Source organism: Chanodichthys erythropterus, chromosome 21 (genome assembly GCF_024489055.1).
Source record: "Chanodichthys erythropterus isolate Z2021 chromosome 21, ASM2448905v1, whole genome shotgun sequence".
Taxonomy (NCBI): domain Eukaryota; kingdom Metazoa; phylum Chordata; class Actinopteri; order Cypriniformes; family Xenocyprididae; genus Chanodichthys; species Chanodichthys erythropterus.
Genome location: NC_090241.1, coordinates 16,801,178 through 16,820,666, shown reverse-complemented (window position 1 = coordinate 16,820,666; position 19,489 = coordinate 16,801,178). Strand labels below are relative to the sequence as shown.

The 19,489-nt window shown below is 35.8% G+C and overlaps 2 protein-coding genes across 9 annotated transcripts; both read left to right on the top strand.

The window, feature by feature from the left end:
• The first annotated feature begins 2,437 nt into the window (after positions 1–2,437).
• lrrc8db (leucine rich repeat containing 8 VRAC subunit Db) lies at positions 2,438–12,538 on the top strand. Of its 5 annotated transcripts, none has more exons than XM_067373619.1 (2): positions 2,438–2,546; positions 7,412–12,538. In XM_067373619.1, exon 2 carries the CDS (start codon positions 7,414–7,416, stop codon positions 9,937–9,939), a length of 2,526 nt encoding a protein of 841 aa, XP_067229720.1. In that variant the 5' UTR covers positions 2,438–2,546; positions 7,412–7,413; the 3' UTR covers positions 9,940–12,538. The 5 variants fall into 5 exon arrangements, with proteins under 5 accessions (XP_067229720.1, XP_067229721.1, XP_067229719.1 ...); XM_067373620.1 differs by lacking the exon at positions 2,438–2,546 and adding an exon at positions 2,644–2,884; XM_067373618.1 differs by lacking the exon at positions 2,438–2,546 and adding an exon at positions 2,644–3,137.
• A 464-nt stretch (positions 12,539–13,002) lies between these two features.
• On the top strand, positions 13,003–18,263 carry znf326 (zinc finger protein 326). Of its 4 annotated transcripts, none has more exons than XM_067374360.1 (13): positions 13,003–13,069; positions 14,164–14,210; positions 14,328–14,400; positions 14,644–15,007; positions 15,081–15,240; positions 15,382–15,398; positions 15,468–15,513; positions 15,618–15,699; positions 16,010–16,157; positions 16,266–16,365; positions 16,520–16,650; positions 17,662–17,757; positions 17,844–18,263. In XM_067374360.1, exons 2-13 carry the CDS (start codon positions 14,183–14,185, stop codon positions 17,949–17,951), a joined length of 1,353 nt encoding a protein of 450 aa, XP_067230461.1. In that variant the 5' UTR covers positions 13,003–13,069; positions 14,164–14,182; the 3' UTR covers positions 17,952–18,263. The 4 variants fall into 4 exon arrangements, with proteins under 4 accessions (XP_067230461.1, XP_067230460.1, XP_067230459.1 ...); XM_067374359.1 differs by lacking the exon at positions 13,003–13,069 and adding an exon at positions 13,243–13,343 and having other exon boundaries at positions 14,644–14,992; XM_067374358.1 differs by lacking the exon at positions 13,003–13,069 and adding an exon at positions 13,243–13,343 and having other exon boundaries at positions 14,644–14,998.
• Positions 18,264–19,489: the final 1,226 nt, after the last annotated feature.

Here is a 19,489-nt window from a genome sequence, read left to right as displayed (position 1 = left end):
CAAAACACTGCTTCAGGAAGCTTCGGAGCATAATGAATCAGCGTCTTGAATCAGCAGTTCGGAGCGCAAAAGTCACGTGATTTCAGCAGTTTGGCAGTTTGACACGCGATCCAAATCATGATTCGATTGCTGATTCATAACACTCCAAAGCTTCATGAAGCTGTGTTTTGAAATCGGCCATCACTATATAAGTTGTTATTTTGTTTTTTTGGCGCACCAAAAATATTCTCGTCACTTTATAATATTAATATTGATCCACTGTACTCACATAAACTGATTTAAATATGTTTTTAGCACATTAATGGATCTTGAGAGAGGAAGTGTCATTGCTGGCTATGGAGGCCTCACTGAGTAATCGGATTTCAACAAAAATATCTTAATTTGTGTTCCGAAGATTAACGAAGGTTTCACGGGTGTAAAACGGCATGGTGGTGAGTAATAAATGACATTATTTTCATTTTTGGGTGAACTAACCCTTTAGGGCGAACTAACCCATTAATCTGTTGTCTGTGGAGAATTTTTGCAGGTCTGTGATTCGTGTTGCATTCAAGAGTGAGAAGGTTCTGCAGCGGACCTCAGGCCTTTATAATCTTGCTGATGACCCTGGACAGTATATGATCTTGAAAAATTACCCTGAAGAGAAGATGGATCTCTGTTCAACCATGAAAAGGCAAGGTGCAGCAGCTGTCAAAGTGAAGCTGTGGGCAGAAGCACAAGGATACTTGCAAGGTTGTGATTAGAGGAAAACTGATTTGAAAAATAAATGATGCAAAATAAATAGGTATAGATTCAAAATCTATAAGCATAACTAAAATATTTATTGCTGTTCCACAGTCTTTCCCATTTATTCTTTATAAAAAATTAGGCCTGGTTTCACAGACAGGACTAGGCCTTAGTTCAATTTGGACATTTAAGTAGCTTTTATAATCATGCCTTTGCCTTATAAAAATTACTGGTGTGCATCTTGAGACAAAACAATGGCACTGACATATTTTAAGATATGTCAGTGCAAGTTACTTTCAGTTAAGATGGCTCAAACATGCATTTTTGTCTGGGACTAGGCTTAAGCCTTGTCTGTGAAACCAGGCATTAAATTGTAATTTTAAAGACGAGTCATCAAAGTTAAAGCTAAGTCAGTCTTTCACAGTATTTTCTTTAGAACAACCTATTATAGCTTAAGAGGCAAGAGCTTGAGTGCCAAGAAACCTCATAGCCAGAATCTGCCTGCAGCACAAATTGGAATGTGGGATTCACCTTGTCACCCTCTGTTTCAATCAAACTCTGAGACTTAGATCTGGGAGTTTTTTTTTTTTTTTTTTGATATCTGTCTTTTGTCTCTGTCTGTGTATACGCAGGTGCTTAGTCAAACAAAACATCTACAACCACCTGCACTTTAAGGCTAAATATGACCCACACCAAAAGGTTCATGTGGCAATTAAATACAACCCCACAGGGTCTGGCTGCCCAGTGGGGTGGGGAAGGCAAAGTCTCTTTAATCTTATTTGGAACCATATGGTTCACTTGTAAAACATAAAGGATTTCATTTAAATATAAACAAGACAGAATGCATGCAAAGGCATGTACTGTATTTACCTGGCATATAGGGTGAGTTTTTCATTTTGTTGTTCTATTAATGGTGTCTGGTAATAACTAGGCTTTGTATTTGCCTCTTGTTTACATTTTTATAAAAAATATAATTGTATATTTAAAAAAAAAAATATTCACCTATAGTTCTATGCATGCTTAAGGTGACAAAATCAAAAGGTACTGAGTTAAACATTTAGCTGATATACCATAAACATTTTTAGCCACCTTTATTTTAAATCGATGCTTAATCTGTAACAATCTCTGATGCTAATTTTATTTATTTAAAGTGTAAATGTTTTGAATCTGGCACACAAAAAAATGATAGATTTCCCTTAATAATAAACAAAATTATTAAGGGATAAAAGAGAATATTTGCATTATCTTCTCTCTCTCTCTATATATATATTTTTTTTTTTTTTTTTTTTACACATTTTAGTACTGACTGCATTCATCAGTCTCAATCATTCAAAATATATTTACAAACCAATATTTGAAATAAGCCTTTCTGAATGACAGCTTAGAATAGAATAAATTTAGAATAAATATGTAACCATGGTACCTTATTTTTTTATTTAATAACATGTCTACTTATTTTATAACCTATAAAAGCCTAAACAATACATAAAAAATACAAGCTATATCAAACCTACATAATATAATTCACAGAATTGAACATTGTTCTGATGGTTACTTTACTTTTGTACTCTATTCGTGGTAAGTGACTTCAACCTTGTAACAGTTCAAGTGTAACAAACGGGGTTTGGTTGCCTAGTAACTTCAGAATACCGGTCAGGTGTTTCGCGCGTAAATCCTCCCGTAAACTTTAGCTCCGCCTCCACACACTTCCTCTATTTGACAGTACATTTCTGTTTATTACAGACATTTCTCATTATTCATATCGCACACACATGGACATAGTGGAAGCTTTGACGTTTTTAAAATGACAGCTTCGGTTTGAGGTATGTATCAGCCTGTAAATGTGTGTTAGTGTGGGGTTTAAATGTGGCGGATATGCAGTGTAGGGAACTGGTGCAGACTGGTTGACTCTGCTGCTGTGCGCGCGGCACTGAATGTACCATAATAATGAGATGAGCGAGGACCCTTACATGTGCATTAAGCCCTCTCTGGTAAATGATTAGTAAGTTGTCCTTTTGTACCGATACTTTTGCGGCTTTTACACAACAGTATCATCAGACCTCTAATGGTTTCCTGCCTGAACCGCTTTAATCTGCACAGAACCACGAAGACATGACAAGACACCGGATTGCGTTCATAGGGAATATTCCAGTCTATTCCTGTAAGTCGTCTTCTGCTCGCTGTTTACCTGTCTTTGGAAAGTAAATCTTTGTCGTTTACATATCGTGACCCGGCATAAGAAACACAATGGCGTAAATGCGCTCAAAAATGACGTCTCCCACGCGAACGGACAGTATATTTGTCTAAAACAGTGTCCCCATTACTGCAAGGACAAGTGGATGAAATGTGTTTCAGATTCTCAGGAATTAAAGTGGGCATGGATGACGTTTGATGACGTTTATATGAGACAGTAAGTATATACGTTATGTTAAGCATACATTGCTGAAATTTTACAATTAGTCGAGTATCGTATCTTAAGGTTATGTTAGTGAAGGTGGTCAGAGTAGATCAGAGCACTTAAAGCAAGACATTTTGGCCAGTTTTTGAATGAGACTGGACAAATTGTATTGACTATACAAACAGTTGCACAGGCTAATATATAACACGTTTACATAAATTTCAGGTCTCTGATAAGAAGTTACAAATTCTACATAATACATATTACATAATTTGTTTTATGTTCAACACTTATCGTTGCCAATAGCCAAAAGTTTATCCAACAGAACTGTAGTTAGTACTTGACACAACAATGTGGAGAAGTCAATGTGTTTATTTTTTTATTTTTAATTAATTAAAAAATATCCAGTTTGGTTTAGATTTACCAGTTTCTTTTGCTGTGTTTTTGAGACACATTTGGTGATATCGGATTACCATATTTATGGGCAGAAGATATTCAACATTTTTATTATTCTAGATTTGATATTCAAGATTCAAGATTCGACTTCTTGATTTTGATATCTTGGCAGTTTCAGCCTTTCATCCTTTTTTTCTACACATACAAACTATGTTTGCTTATATTTGTTTGCCACACAAACCTTTTTGGTGTGGATATTTAGTGTTAAATACATACTATTATTGCACAACACTCTTAACTCATTGACCTACAGAAACCTGTACATATGGGTCACAAATGGTTTCCCCAACACTGAAATCTGCTGGATAACATGAAGAGACATGATTGGTTAGTAGCATTGTCATTTAAAATTTCTGTTCAAGACACAGCAAATGAGAATAACAGCTGCAGCCATGACCTAGTTACGGGGTAAATGCTCAGACGGAGGTTAAATAAGGCTAGTCGTGATGGTAATAGTGTTTTTGGTGGGTTAGGGTTGTGTTACGCAGGTGAGGTTATTACTGAGGCTTTTTTTTATCACAATAGACTGGTAAAAATTAGTAAAAGCCCACAATTAATGATGCATTTCTGATTTATTGGTCCGAATCTATTCGCTCATCCAGACTGATCCATACTGATTAGATTTAAGAGTAATGTTTTATTTTAAAAAAATGTTCTGAAATATTGAATTAAGACTACCGACTTTATTTTCAGATAATTAAATTAATTATTCTTTGGTGTAAGGAAATTAGTTAATTAATTTTCAGAAGAAAACATTTATCTAAAATTTTTCTTTAAAAATGAAATTTCTTTGCCACTATCAGCAACAAACGAAATAGCAAATCTTTCAAATTAGGCATTCTAAACACTTTAACATATCATTGTGTGGACAAACATGTTGTCTCATCCTGAACTCAGAATACTGGTGAATATATCAGACTACTAAAACATTGCTACAAACAGCTACGTATTGCCACAAAGCCTTTAGCCTTAAAGGGTTAGTTCACAAAAAATGAAAATTCTGTCATAAACATTCATCAACGCACACATGAGTTATGGTAAACAAAAGCTAAAGCATGTTCGCTTGACGTGCAAGAACCAGTGAGGTTCATTCTTGTGTGTTACGCAGTATGTTTGAGCTTCCGCAACAGGTTTGTTCTCACGCATCAAGCAGGTTCGGTTGAGCTTTTATGTTCACTGATCAATGTTTATATATGAATAAAAGCCTAAATTCAATCTGTTCATCATATAAAGTGATCCTGCCTCTTCAGAAAATTTGGACTAAACCTCTCAATTCATATGGATTAGTTTTACAATCTGTTTATGAACTTACTTTTGAAGCGTCAAAGTAGTAGTTGAGTAGCTGTCAATGGAGGGACGAAATCTCTCAGATTTCATTAAAAAGATCTTCATTTGGTTAGACATTACAACATTACGTTGAGTAAATAATGACAGAATTTTCATTTTTGGGTGAACTATCCCTTTAAGTTTTTGGGAAGTCAACTTATAATAGGTCATTTCTATTTAATTGTAGGGGTTAGGGTGTAAAGATCACTGGTGTGTGTGGAGCATGAATGATGAATGATGAGAGTAGTTAAGGAAATTGACAAACGCTTGTTGGATCTGTACCAGTGATAAGGCTGTTACCATTGTTTGTTTGTTTTTAGTGGCTACATTAGTCTGAGAGGCTATATATAATATATTACTGTATTTCTGCTGTGGAACAAAATAGGCCTATTGTAGAAAAAAAAAAAAAATATTGCAAACACTTCTCAGCTCATAGGGTTAGTGTGTGTAACCTTCCAGCTGTAGATCTTGCGAACTGATGTATAGCAAATTATTTTGAGTAAGCAGTAGGAAAAGCAATTCTCAGATGTTCTCTGAAGTCTTGTTGAACCCTACTTTGCCAGTCTTTTTGCATTAAATTTATTAGGTGACTTTATATTATCCACAGTCTCGCTGGTGGCTCTGCTCTCAATTTCTACTTTATTTGATAGACTTATATGGATTGACTCTACAGATGTTTACACTTATAAAATGACAGATCTGCCAAAATAGATCAACATGTTGAAATATCCAGCCAGAATTTGGGGTTTTGATTTGAATGCATCTCTATGCTGCCATGTAATATGCATCAGTACATAATTATTTTGTGCTTTTTAAGAAATCATTTTTTCAATCAAGAAATCAATCTTTTTTTCAACACACCAAGTCAACACGCGAAAGAAAGTAATAATTGTTTACGGCAGTCTGACTTGACAAAATAAGCTATTGTGTAATTGCACTAAATTAGAGACTAATTAATCCAGAGGAAAACACATGGTTAGGACTTCAGCATTTACAGCTACTACAGCTGGATTGGATTGCACCCCCTTAAAGATGTTCATCTGTGGCACATACACTGTACTTTAATGTTTATTAACTGAAATACAAAATATAATGTATTTTAAACCATTTGCTTATCCTTCTTAGATTCTTACATCTTCCTTACAGTTGGCATGTTGACATCAAAGCCAGTGTAAGGCTTGAACGAAAGATCTGTAGGACAGGCAAAGCACAAGAACAAAGTGCTTGTGACTTGAATAGTTGGTGTGATGAATAGAAGGAATGTGATTGTCTTGTGAAGCAAGTCTAGACTTTGTTTTATTAGTAGACCATAGAGGCTGTAAATTATGTGCTTAAGGCCTCATGGTAGAAAAATTAAAAGCATTAAATGATACTACATGTAATCTGATAACACACTGTTTCAAGGAGAATAACTCAATCATCCAGCAATGAATTAATCTTTCTCAAAACATTGACATTTATGATTTATATAAATAACAGCTTGATTAGCCAAGTGAAATACAAGTTAATTAATCATCATGACATTCAGTCAATTGTTCCTTGACAGTGAGAAGGTCACTCAGTTTTGCCTATTGGATGTTTATGGTTAAGTCTTAGCAATGTGAAAGTCGAGCTCCACACATCAATACTACCCCTGCAAAATGCCTGAATATTAGAGCATAGACTTGCAACATGATATTAAAGACAACATTGTCTTTGGCTAGACTCACCACTGCAGTACTATTGTTTTCATGCAGTACAGTATAGGCCCACTAAGGCTGATAATCTAATAAGGAAGTCTAATGCAGTGCTTTAGTGCCTGAGCACTGATCATGCTCTGTGCTGTGGAAAGTGATACAGGGCAGAGACACTAGGGTGTCTCCCCAAGCAATGGAACCATTTGTTATCTTAAGTGTTGTATTAGGCCACTCCTTGCATTTGTACATTGATTTAATAGAATTTGAGAGTGAGACTTATGTTGCGTCAAGCCTGTATTTCACATAGCAATGCACATAACATTGAGACACTTGATTTATTAGCTTAAATAATGAGCAAAAATGAAGCACACTTTTTTTTTTTTTTTTTTTTACACTTTTGACTCCCCCAGAATTACATTTATTTATTAAATCATAATATTTGTTAACTTTTTTTTTTTTTTTTTTTAATGATTATGTTTTTAAATGTTTAATATGTGTGTAATCACATTCAATGTATACAAAGCATACTGGTCTGCGATAGACGCCTGCTTTCAAATGCCCCTGTGTGTATCTGTGTGAGCGCTTGGAGAAGAGTTTTTCAAGTGTTGATTATTGAAGCCAATCAAAGACATATCCGTTGAGAGTGTGACGCTCAAAGCGTCACCTTTTTTAAATTTCAGTACCCACGGTACTCTGTACTTTTGACAACTCTAACTGGTAAATGTGTTTTTTCAAAATAGATTTTTTCAAATAGAATTTGTCATTCATGGGCATTTTTATTTGTCATTGATAATACTGTATACTAAATACTTGTTTGTATGTCTTCATGTAGGAATGTTTACCCTCACAGAAGTTGCCTCTCTAAATGATATCCAGCCAACTTATCGGATACTGAAACCATGGTGGGACGTCTTTATGGATTACCTGGGTGTGGTCATGCTTATGCTGGCCATATTTGCTGGGACCATGCAGTTAACCAAAGATCAGGTGGTTTGCCTTCCTGTTCTGGAATCGTTGGAGGACCGAACCCCTGTGCCCACGGAAAGGCCACCAGAGAAAGCTCTTGGCTCAGGGACAGGAGGAGGCCATGTGACATTGGCAGCTGCACCTTTCACAAGCAAAGAACAAACCGACAGTGTTGTCCAACACTTCCCACAGTCATCTGCTGTCAGGCAACCTCAGCCTACAGGTTTACGAACAAATCTGGATTTTCAGCAGTATGTCTTTGTTAATCAGATGTGCTACCATGTTGCCCTCCCATGGTATTCAAAGTACTTTCCATATCTAGCTCTCATTCACACTATTGTTCTTATGGTAAGCAGTAACTTTTGGTTCAAGTATCCAAAGACCAGTTCCAAAATTGAGCATTTTGTGTCTATTTTGGGTAAGTGTTTTGAGTCCCCTTGGACAACCAAGGCATTGTCTGAGACAGCCTGTGAAGACTCAGAAGAGAATAAGCAGAGATTGACTGGAGCCTCCACATTACCAAAGCATCTTTCAACCAGCAGTGAAGAGGGAAGTCCAAATCAGTCCACGCCCATGCTTGCAAAATCAGGCATCAAATTTTCTGCAGAGAAGCCAGTCATTGAAGTTCCAAGCATGACTATACTTGATAAGAAAGATGGAGAGCAAGCTAAAGCTCTTTTTGAGAAAGTAAGGAAGTTCCGCACACATGTCGAAGACAGCGACTTGATCTACAAACTTTATGTAGCCCAGACAATAATAAAAACTGTCAAATTCATTTTGATTCTGTGTTACACCATGACATTTGTCACCTCCATTAAATTCGACCATGATTGTGAGCCAGAAATTAAGCATTTAACTGGATACGCCAAATTTAAGTGCACCCACAACATGGCTTTCATGTTGAAAAAGCTTCTCGTTAGCTACATTGTTCTCATTTTTGTTTATGGCTTGGTTTGCATTTACACTCTTTTTTGGCTGTTTAGACGGCCTCTTAAGGAGTATTCCTTTGAAAAAGTTCGAGAAGAAAGCAGTTTTAGTGATATCCCAGACGTAAAGAATGACTTTGCTTTCCTCCTTCACATGGTGGACCAGTATGACCAGTTGTACTCAAAACGTTTTGGTGTCTTTCTCTCAGAGGTAAGCGAGAACAAACTGCGGGAAATAAGCCTAAACCACGAGTGGACCTTTGAGAAACTACGGCAACATGTGACTCGGAATGCACAGGATAAGCTTGAGCTGCATCTTTTCATGCTCTCAGGTGTTCCTGATGCGGTCTTTGACCTCACTGATTTAGAGGTCCTGAAACTAGAACTCATCCCAGAGGCACGTATCACAGCAAAAATTTCCCAGATGATCAACCTCCACGAGTTGCACTTTTACCACTGCCCCGCCAAAGTCGAACAGACTGCATTCAGTTTCCTCCGCGATCACCTCCGGTGCCTTCACGTCAAGTTTACGGACGTAGCAGAGATTCCCACTTGGGTTTACATGCTGAAGAACCTGAGGGAGCTCTACTTGGTGGGAAACTTGAACTCAGAGAATAACAAAATGATAGGATTAGAGTCCCTCAGGGACTTGAGGCATCTGAAGATCCTACATCTGAAGAGCAACCTTACCAAGATTCCAACTAACATTACGGACTTATCACCCCACCTGATCAAACTTGTGGTTCACAATGATGGTACTAAACTCTTGGTGTTAAATAGCTTGAAAAAGATGATGAACCTTGCTGAGTTGGAGCTGCACAATTGTGAGCTGGAGAGGATTCCTCATGCAATTTTTAGTTTGACCAACCTGCAGGAGTTGGACTTGAAATCGAACAATATCCGTACCATTGAAGAGGTCATCAGCTTCCAGCACCTCAAAAGGCTTAACTGCCTCAAACTGTGGCACAATAAAATAATTTCCATCCCATTATCCATAAGTCACGTAAAAAACCTAGAGTTCCTCTATCTGTCACATAACAAACTTGAGACCTTGCCTACCACTCTATTCAATCTTCTTAAACTGAGATATCTGGATGTTAGTAACAACTCCATCGTTGTGATTCCTCCAGAGGTGGGGTTTCTCCAAAATCTACAGCACTTTGCCATCACAGGAAACAAGGTGGAAGTGGTGCCCAAGCAGCTGTTCAAATGCACAAAGTTGCGTACCCTGTCCCTTGGACACAACTGCATCTCGTCGCTGCCAGAGAAAATTGGGCAGTTGCTGCAGCTGACTCATCTTGAGCTGAAGGGGAACTGCCTGGATCGCCTACCCGCACAGCTTGGCCAGTGCCGTCTCTTGCGCCGAATTGGTCTCATAGTGGAGGACCACCTTTTTGATTCGCTGCCTCTAGATGTCAAAGAGAGCATAAGTCAGGAAATCACTGCTACTTTTGCTAATGGAGTGTGATGATGAATCAGGGAAGAATGGTTAAATCTAAAGCCCAGTCATGGTTTTATAAGCGGAACAGAATTAGAGAGCTCCAGTGTTTCAATACTTCTGTTTTTTTTGTGTTTTTTTTTAATTACATTTTATCCAGGACTGCTGGCATGAATGGATGTTCCAGGTGTAAAGAATGAGTCCAGTATCAAAGCTTATGTTAACATTCTATATCATTTTCTGTGCAGGCCAAAACAAATTGCCATTAAGCCAATATAAAACTTTGTGGACTTCACTATGCTTTGTGCATAGAATTCTTAAGAATTATTCAAAGGTTTGAGATTATTTGCCTGTTTGCATGGGTTTTTGTTATTTTTTAAATTATTTTTATTTGCCCATGTTACAGTGTAGATATAATTCATAATTTTTTTTCTGTTAATTTCCAGTAGCATTTCTGTTAATTGTTTTCACCTGCTGTTATCCGCACAGTCTGCATCACATGCATTGTGCATTGTGGTGCCATTAATGATTGTTTGAAAGAACCCAGAACAACTGACATTTATGACAAAGTTAATCACAACTACTGTATTTGACTCTAAGTGACAAAAGAGTCTACCTGGAATTCCTCAAAAAGAATTCTCATTTGGGTTTAGGGAAGAGTGCATTAAAATAATTTAAGATGAGAACTGAATGTTTGCGTTGATACAGACTAACCATATCCATCTGGCTCGTTCAAACTGTATATTTTATACTGCATTTACAGTCTGTTCCATCTCTCTGTTTAAGATCGTGTCCACCTATTTACTTTCTATTAAACAAAATATTTTGAACTGGAATAACAATGTTCTGCATTGAAAATATACCAATGCTTTTGCAGCAAAGTGTAATTTGGATTTGATAATGCACAAACTAAAGGAAATAATGTGCATCGCAATGCAAGTCTTGGCAATAAAATAGTCTCTTCCTTCTAACATAATCTTTTTATGTGGCTTTCAGAAGTAATGCATAAGTTGGGGTGACCTCATTTGACTTGTGCACGTTTTGTATATAACACCATATTATGATGGGACAGACCTGTATACACTGCATGGTCCTTGCTGCTCAAAAACTCCAATAGACATGTATTGTAAACTTGCCCTGATATATATTCTGATGTCATATCTTAGTCTGTAAATGTGTATGACTACCATCTGCTTAACTGTTAGACCTTACTGGCTAGTAAAAGTAATGGAAATGCTTGCATTGTGTGAATCAATGTTTTATGTTACCTTGCTATTGACATACTCTGCACTGTGCATGCCCATGCAGTCAGCTATTGAGGCAAATGCACAAAAAGGTGACTTGCCAGATGTTGGGTTCCGATATTCAGTCAAATGATTGGATTACGTGTTTGATAATCCCAACCTGAACCTCTGCTGTTTTGTTATATTTTTCTTGACAAAGTAACAAATGTATCATATAGAAATGATTATAACATGGTCAAGATATAAAGGGATAGTTCAATCAAAAATAAATATGGTCATCATTTATTCACCTTAATGTCAATTCAGACAACCTATATGACTTTATTTATTCTGTGGAACACAAAAGTAGTTGAAAGTTGTTTTGACAGGTTTGATCCGACATGAGGGTGAGTAAATGATGAAAGCTATAATAATAGTTTCACTATTGCACCCCAATATTCCTTAATCATTTTCTATTTTGAAGGCATTGATTTGTATGAAGAGGATGTGTCATTCTGATGAAGTGGTGTTTGCTTCAAACCATTCAGTTGTTTATGAAAGATTTCAGCTGATTTTACTTTAACATACATGGACTGCAGTGGTATAATAGTAATTGAATAATTTGGATAACATCCATGGTATTTTCATTATTTTAAAACTAATGACACTGCAAACCAAACCAACATCAGTTCGAGAGGACACAAACTTCAGTTTTATTTTTGTCCTATTCACATTTCAAGGAAGACTTCTGAAGTCTAATTTTGTGAAATTATTCTTCCCACACTGTGTTATATTTGTCCCTCTGAAATGCTGCAGGGTCTGATCTGTAATTGGTATCTTTGTGACCTCATAGGAATATTCAGACTTGTTGATGTCTTGCCAGATGAGGCTTGAAAATCATTTTTGATACATGTGACTAACAATAATCATAACCACATGTGAATCTAGAGGTTCAATGTTTTGCGTGAATTGAAATTAGATTACTATGTAGGTTTTGTAAATGTTTGATGTTATGAATGAAAATTTGTTTTCATTTATGTAGAGATTTATTACGTATGTTCCATTTTTATAACCTACTAAAAGTTTGACTTTGAAATACACAATTTCAAAGGATTCCACCAGAAATAATTGTGTCCATTCAAGTACACAAAACACTTACTGTTCATTCCAACCGAGTACTTATTTTCAGAATGAAGGCAATTTTGTGTTTTACTTTTCAGCAAGCTACTTTAAGGTGTATTGCTCTTCAGCCTTGAATGTAGCCTGATTCTGCATCCCTTCATGGTTTAGCCTTTCTGTTTTTGAGGGAAAGGAGAATTATGTTAGTCTGCTTTGCTTCTAATCAGATATGTTTTGTTTGAAAGGACGTTCAATTTGCAACTTGCTATTTTTAATACAATAAATACACTGAAAATAAATACCTTGGTGTCTGTGCTGTTTAAATTGTTAACATTTAAATTACAGCATAAGGAAAGTAAAACCCCATGAGGAGATAAAGCCAAGACCTAAAGTCAAAGTAAAATTAAAACTTTCAAATAAATACAGGCCCTTGCTATCAAGACATACAGAAACACACAGAACGAAAGCTCCTGGCTAGTTGTTTTGCACACACATCCGTTCAGCCGAAAACTTGCACAGTCGTTTAGCTCCCTCTAGAGGTGAAGAACAATAACGAATTGTTAAAAGTATTATGAAAAAAATAAACAATTTGATAAGTTGAATAATTGATCTGTGCAGTGTACTTAATGGCTTTTGTTACACTGTGATGGGTGTAAATTATTGTCCAGCTGAAGCTGCTGATGCTCAAAAAGGACACAATCGTGTCACGTGGTACCAGTAACCTTTTACAGCGCTGCTCTGGTGTGATTAATGAAAAAGCTTGTATTTAATCATTTTATAGAGATTTCTCTGGCGGTTTTACATTAATTACATTGTAGGTCTGTATCAGTCTTGCATTTGGTAGATTAAAATAAGTATATGTTTTATAGTACAAATGTCTTCAATGAGACCAAAAGCATGAACGATTTGAATGAATGGGACCGCCTCAGTTTTGAAAAAGCGCCCTCTAGAGGAAGACCACTTTCAATAGGAAATGGCTATGAAGTAACAGCTTTGTTGCAAAAAAAGGTTAGATTGTTTCCAGGGGGAAATGATTTCAGTGACACCTGCTTTAATTTAGCGCGGTAGGACTGATTGACTCTCGTTTATGTGGTAAGTGGCGCGGCCTTTATATTGCATTTGGAAATAGCGTTGCTTTTGTTTAAAAATAAATAAAAATAATTTAATTCGTACGTTTTAAAATTGTAGCCGGGTTCAGTATTTACGGTGCCTTGCAAAGGTATTTAGACCTTTAACTATGGTATTTGTATTTTTAATTACTAAATATTATGCCTATGGTTTATAAGTATGCATTAATACTTACATGTTTGAGATAGTTTTGCTAAAGAAGCAATTATTCAAAAAGTTTCAAATTACAACATGTCTGGAGTAGCTTGTATTTGGCATTGCTTTTTTTTTTTTTTTTTTTTTTTAACAAACCTGAACAGCTTGCACCAAATGTGTTTTAGGCATAAATGCTCACATATTTTTTTGTATTATCTTACATAAACATATTTTCATTGCTTTGTGACCACAAACTACAACATGGACCTTTTTTTTCACAGACTTTGATAATCCATTTCCGGAACAGTTAACATTGTAAATCTTGCAAAGAGTTTCATTTTCTTCTCTTATATATGCATGTGTGTTTTGTATTGTCCTGGCATTAAATAATTAAAAAAGGTCTCTCATTTACATTTTCATAGAAGTTTACCCTGTTCAATCATTATTTATGGCCCATAAAAAAACCCATATTGAATGACTCCTAAATTCAATTCTCTGTAAAGCACTATAGAAAAGCTTATATTCTGGAGGTAATGCACGCCCCTGCTTAACTTACTGTAGCAGTCAGCTACATCTTGTGTCTTCCTGCTGGTAATAATCTATATTTAATCAGGGCTTTAATTATGACATTATACAATCTGTTTTAAAGGACTAACAATAAAGATGAAATGTTCCCATCATCAGCTGGAAATTCAGGTAATTACATAAATCTCTCTCTCTAATGTTATATACAGCAGTCTTGTATTTATTGTTTGAACGAGGTAGATTCCCACAGCACTCCCGAATAATCACTTTCACTTGTCAAATGTCCAGGGAAATGCTACACTCAGCCATTATTTGGATCGTTTGCATCCTCCAAGTCTTTTGAGACCAATGGCTCTGACAGGTAAATATCGTTGGAAGATCTGCCTTGTGCTTTTCTTAGAAGGCAATAGAAATGGCTTTCTTATATAAACTGTTGAAAATCTGTAAATTTTTTTAAATTTTATTTTTTAAAAAATCACTTATTTACAATAAGGTTGAAGTTGAAAATGTAAATTAAACATTTTAAATGCATTACATTAATATATAATTAAAGTATATAAAAAAAAGTCTTATTGTAAAGTGCTACCATTTATTTTGTTCTCAGATATGGTGCCTATGAGTCTTTTGGACATGGGGCCTTGAGCACTGAAGATGCAGATAGCGTTTTTGATCATTCTAATGGAGGGTTCAGTGACTCCTGTTCATCTACCTGGGCTCCAGACATCTTGTCAAACTGGGAGAGTCCCTATGTCATGTCTTCCCAGAGGTCCAGGTCTCCATTTTCAGACAGCGGCAGACAGAGTCAATACTCAGCATCCAATCTCTCTGATTCCTCCAGCTTGTACTCTCCCTCACACTCTCGGCCTGCGCCGATTGGCTCACGGGGCAGAGACATGCACCCATACATGCACAGAAACTACCGGGGAAGAGGAGCTGAGGCCGAAGGACAAGGTGTAAGAGTACGTCTGGTGTGTAGTTGATCTTATGAACAAAATCAATGACTTTTAGTGTTGAATTTTCTCAGTCTCTTTTCTTCTGCAGTGCTCAAGTCAGAACCCATCTATTTGCATAGAGAGATACTACTCAACATCACCTGCTGTGTTTCGAGGGACCAAGAGGAAGATGATGGAACCAGTGCCTCCTCGCAAGTTGGTTAAAAAGAGGATCATCAAAGCAGCTCCCAATATAAGCAGCATTGTGGGTATGTGACACTGCTTTGATAGACCAAACATGGTTTAAAAATGGCAATACTAAGTTTCCACTTAATTTACTTTACTGTAATTTTCAAAAATGATGCTTTGCATTGATGCTTATGATGCTTTACTTTGTTTACTTCTCTTAGGACCACACATTTCAAAGGTAAGAATCCACAATCAAAGCTGCCTCATAGAATCAGTCCTGTGATAGTACAGTTTTTATTTTCCACAGGACCGTTGTATTTCTTCCAATACCAAGGATACAAATGGAGAGTATGGTATGTAATGGTGTTTATATCTTTATTGTTTATTATATTGAAAAACAAAAAAAAGGTCTCAGACCATAATTTGATGCAAGCATGGTTTTAATATTTGAGTGTAGAGCTTAAAAAAAAAGTTGGAGCCAGAGAGAAGCGCAGAAGACGACGAGAGAAGAATCATGGAAAATATGGAGATAAGCACAGGTAAACACTGACATTTCACTTGTGTATTAAAACTGCATCTACATTAATTGGCTGGATTTTAATACATTATTCAAATATGAAAATGTTTTTAAAATATATGTATCATGAGGTAGAACTTGAGGAATTCTTCTGTATTCCTTTTAGAGGCAGTGAAATATTGAATTGTGACATTTGTAGAAAGGCTAAAGAATTTAAATTCACTTGCTACTACATAATATTTAAAATTATACATTTACATTAGGTACACACATTTATCATCAAGGTAAATGCAAATTTATGTCACCTTAGTATTCACAATGTGTCTTTTTAGGTGGGCTTTTACATGTGCTTTTTGTAAATTCCACACGTTTGAAGACAAAGACATTGAGAAACACTTTGGAAGCACGTATCACAGAGAGACTCTTGACTATATAAGACGGCAAGCCAAATTTGATGACAAGGTCATCCGTTTTTTGCATGTAAGACTTTTGATTTTTTTTTTTTAAATATTTTTATTGTTTTATGTTTTTGTATGGATTTGTATTATAGGTGTTGATGTACAATTACCCTGTTCTAATATTGCACAGGATTGCATGGTTCACAAATTTCGTAAAACTGTCTCTACTCTACACAAACTAAAGTTTTCCTGTGGACGAAGCAAAGATGAGTGGGCAAAAATAATGGAAGGTATGAAATCATGTCATAAATACGTATAATGAAATAAATACATTCATATATTGTAACACATACAAGTATTTTTTTCGCCACTTGATGGAAATGGGCTTTATCAGCCTACCTACTACAAAGATGATTGACACTTTATTCAAACTTCATCTTACAGGGGTGACAGAAGATGATTATATGAGAAGGATGGAGGTGGTTTACTGTGTTGCATGTGACAGTTACATTCCTGCGGTTTTCAGCTCTGTACAGCAACATCTTCATTCACTCAGTCACCTCAAGAGCAAAATGGTAAAGTCTTCTCTAAATATCCTGAACCTTCATGTTTGTTTATTCATTCTCATATACTATATTTACTAAAGGTTCTGACAAAATGGGAATCACTGCAGTCTATTTAAAAAAAATAATAATAATTTGAATTAATAATTTTTTTTAAACTATCGTTTGAATGAATGATTCAATGACTCGCACATAAATTACTGGATGAATCGGCGTTTTTGGGTGAAAAATGACACTTCGCCACCTACTGATGTAACAATGTAATTGATAGTATTTATTTGAAGCATCGAGTTGTTTTCAAAAGGTGATTTACTCTATTTTGATTGCTACCGTAGACATCAGTGTTTATACCAAAACTATAAACTTTTATCCCAGTACTTCTGTGATTATTTGAATTATTGTAACAGAAATAATGATCCTGTGTGGTTGAAAAGGCTGTTTGTGAAGCTCTCTCTGGGTCAGCAGCAGTGCCAACGCAGATTTGAATTTGAAGGCTTGCCAAAGATTGAAAGGTGCATTGTTTCGGCTCCATATGCGAGTAACATTGGTTTTGCTATGTTTCACAGAACCAAGATGTACTGTTGTTTTAGTGTTATCTATAGTAACGGGACACTTTTGAGTGTCATTACTTGTCTGGAGTTGGTGTGCTGCTGGTGACTAACAACTAACTTTTGCTTGTGTATATACTCTTGTGTACTCCTTGTTTGTTCATCATCTTTGCTTTGAAGATGCATTATTTTGAGACATCCACTCTTGGATTGCATGGTCGTACATTTTGGGGTGGAGCAATTGAAGTGAGGGGTGTGTTTGAATTGATTTTTGAAATATCAACAGTCTTTCTCAAAATTCACTTACTGCACCTTTAATAGACATAGCCGAATTGTTGTCAGTTAGGAACAAGATTGCATGGGTGTTTGAATCGAGATTGTGATCTTTTATTTACTTGTGCAGCGCTTGTATATATTATTTATATGATCTATGTATGTAATGTATATCGTTTTTTTTTTTTTTTCCTCTCAAAAGGCTTACAAGGAGCAGTTAAAAAGAGACAGTGTGGTCACAGCCAAAGCCATAATAAATAATGATAATGTGAAAGTGCGCTATGAGAAGTACATGAAGGTAACAATGTGTGGCATGTTGAAACACAAAATAAGGTTTTAATTTTTAAAAGAATGTGTAAAGGTATTTCTCTTTTAATTTGACAGGGAGAAGACCCATTTGCAATGGATGCCAAAGACACAAGTTCTGATTCTCTGGACCCCGAAAGATCTGATGAGGCGGAGGAAGATGAAGAAGAGAACAGTGACTCATAAGAATGGATATAAGGAGTATTAAATGGAGAAAAAGAGAAAAGAGGGACAGGCTTTTTCTATAGTAGTTTCTTGTTCTAGAACTTCAAATGCTCAGATGACCTTATAATGTAAAATTCCTGAGATTAATTTCAGAATTTTGACTTCATAATTCAGTTTACATTGACCATACTTGTAAGTGTAGGCTAGTTTTCCTCTCAAAGTGTAGTCATTTTCTTGTCTCTTTTTTTCTTTCGTTTTCTTTTTTTTTTTAATTGGACTCTTCACAGTGCAGTCTGAGATTAATTCTGTCTACTTGAGTCAAGTTGAACTATCTCTGTAGTATATGTGCATATTTGTGGTAAAAATATTTTGCAACTGTTCTGAATGCAATTAAACTTTACAGTATTAAATTTGAATGAAGGTGTTACATTTTGTTACTTCCTATAATATTTGGTATTGGAAATTTTGCCTTTTTCACTGTTTGTTCTGAGATGAGATCTGTTGACCATTAAGTTTTCACTTTACACCAGATGTGCTTGCTGTGAAAATATATTTAACAGCTGTAATTACTCACTTTACCGTTCTATAGGAAGAATACTACAAGTACAAGACTTTAGTGGAGCATTACAACTGCTTAGAAAATATACTGTAGGTCCCTCTACTGGAGGAAAAAAGTAATGACCGCTCTAAGCAACTTGCGAAGACGGATCAGTAGGACAAATGAGAAACAAAAATGAGGGGAAAAAAAAAAAATTTAGAAGTGGTGCGTGCAATGACAAAATCCTAAGATTATTTGCAATTCCATTTGATTAAAATTAAATTTTCTTATTTTTTATATATGTTTCTACATAAACAAAAATGCGCAAAATATCAATGCATAAAATATCCACATATTGTATAAAAAAGTTTACTTTAGTAGCAGGCTATGATGACAAGCTCTTTTTGACTGCGTGCTATTTACAAGGAAGAAACCAGTACTAGGCAGTAGTTTTCATCCTTTGAAATTCATTATTATTATTTTTATTAGGCTACTGGTACAGTAACAATAAAATGGCAAGTGTATAGATGGTGTATGTACACGAAAGCAAATCTCCTTTAAAATATTCAAATCGACGGACAAAAAGAACCAATGAGGTTTGTGAACAGTTTTCCGCCGTTTTCTCCTTATATGGTGTCTAGGGCACTTTTTGAACTGCGCTTATGTAACGTTAAACAACAAACGGATATTCTGATGAGCAGCAGGGGAGGAAAAAAATCGAGTAAATAACGACTTAAATTTTGGTCTGATTTTCACACAAATCTCGAATGACTTGAGAATGACGCACGAATCATGGCTACTTTTATGCTATTTGTTTTGGAGCGTGCTTTGGAGTCAGTCATCATCACTCTCTTTGAATTCACGGAAGAAAACTTCATAGCTTACGGTTTGGAAAGTAAGTAAATCACAGGATTATTATTATTTAACTATATTGCTCAGTACTGTGAGTCTTTTTTTTTTCTTCTTCTTCTGGGGCACACTAGCAGATACCAAAATCCTTATTATTTTTATGGCTTCCTTC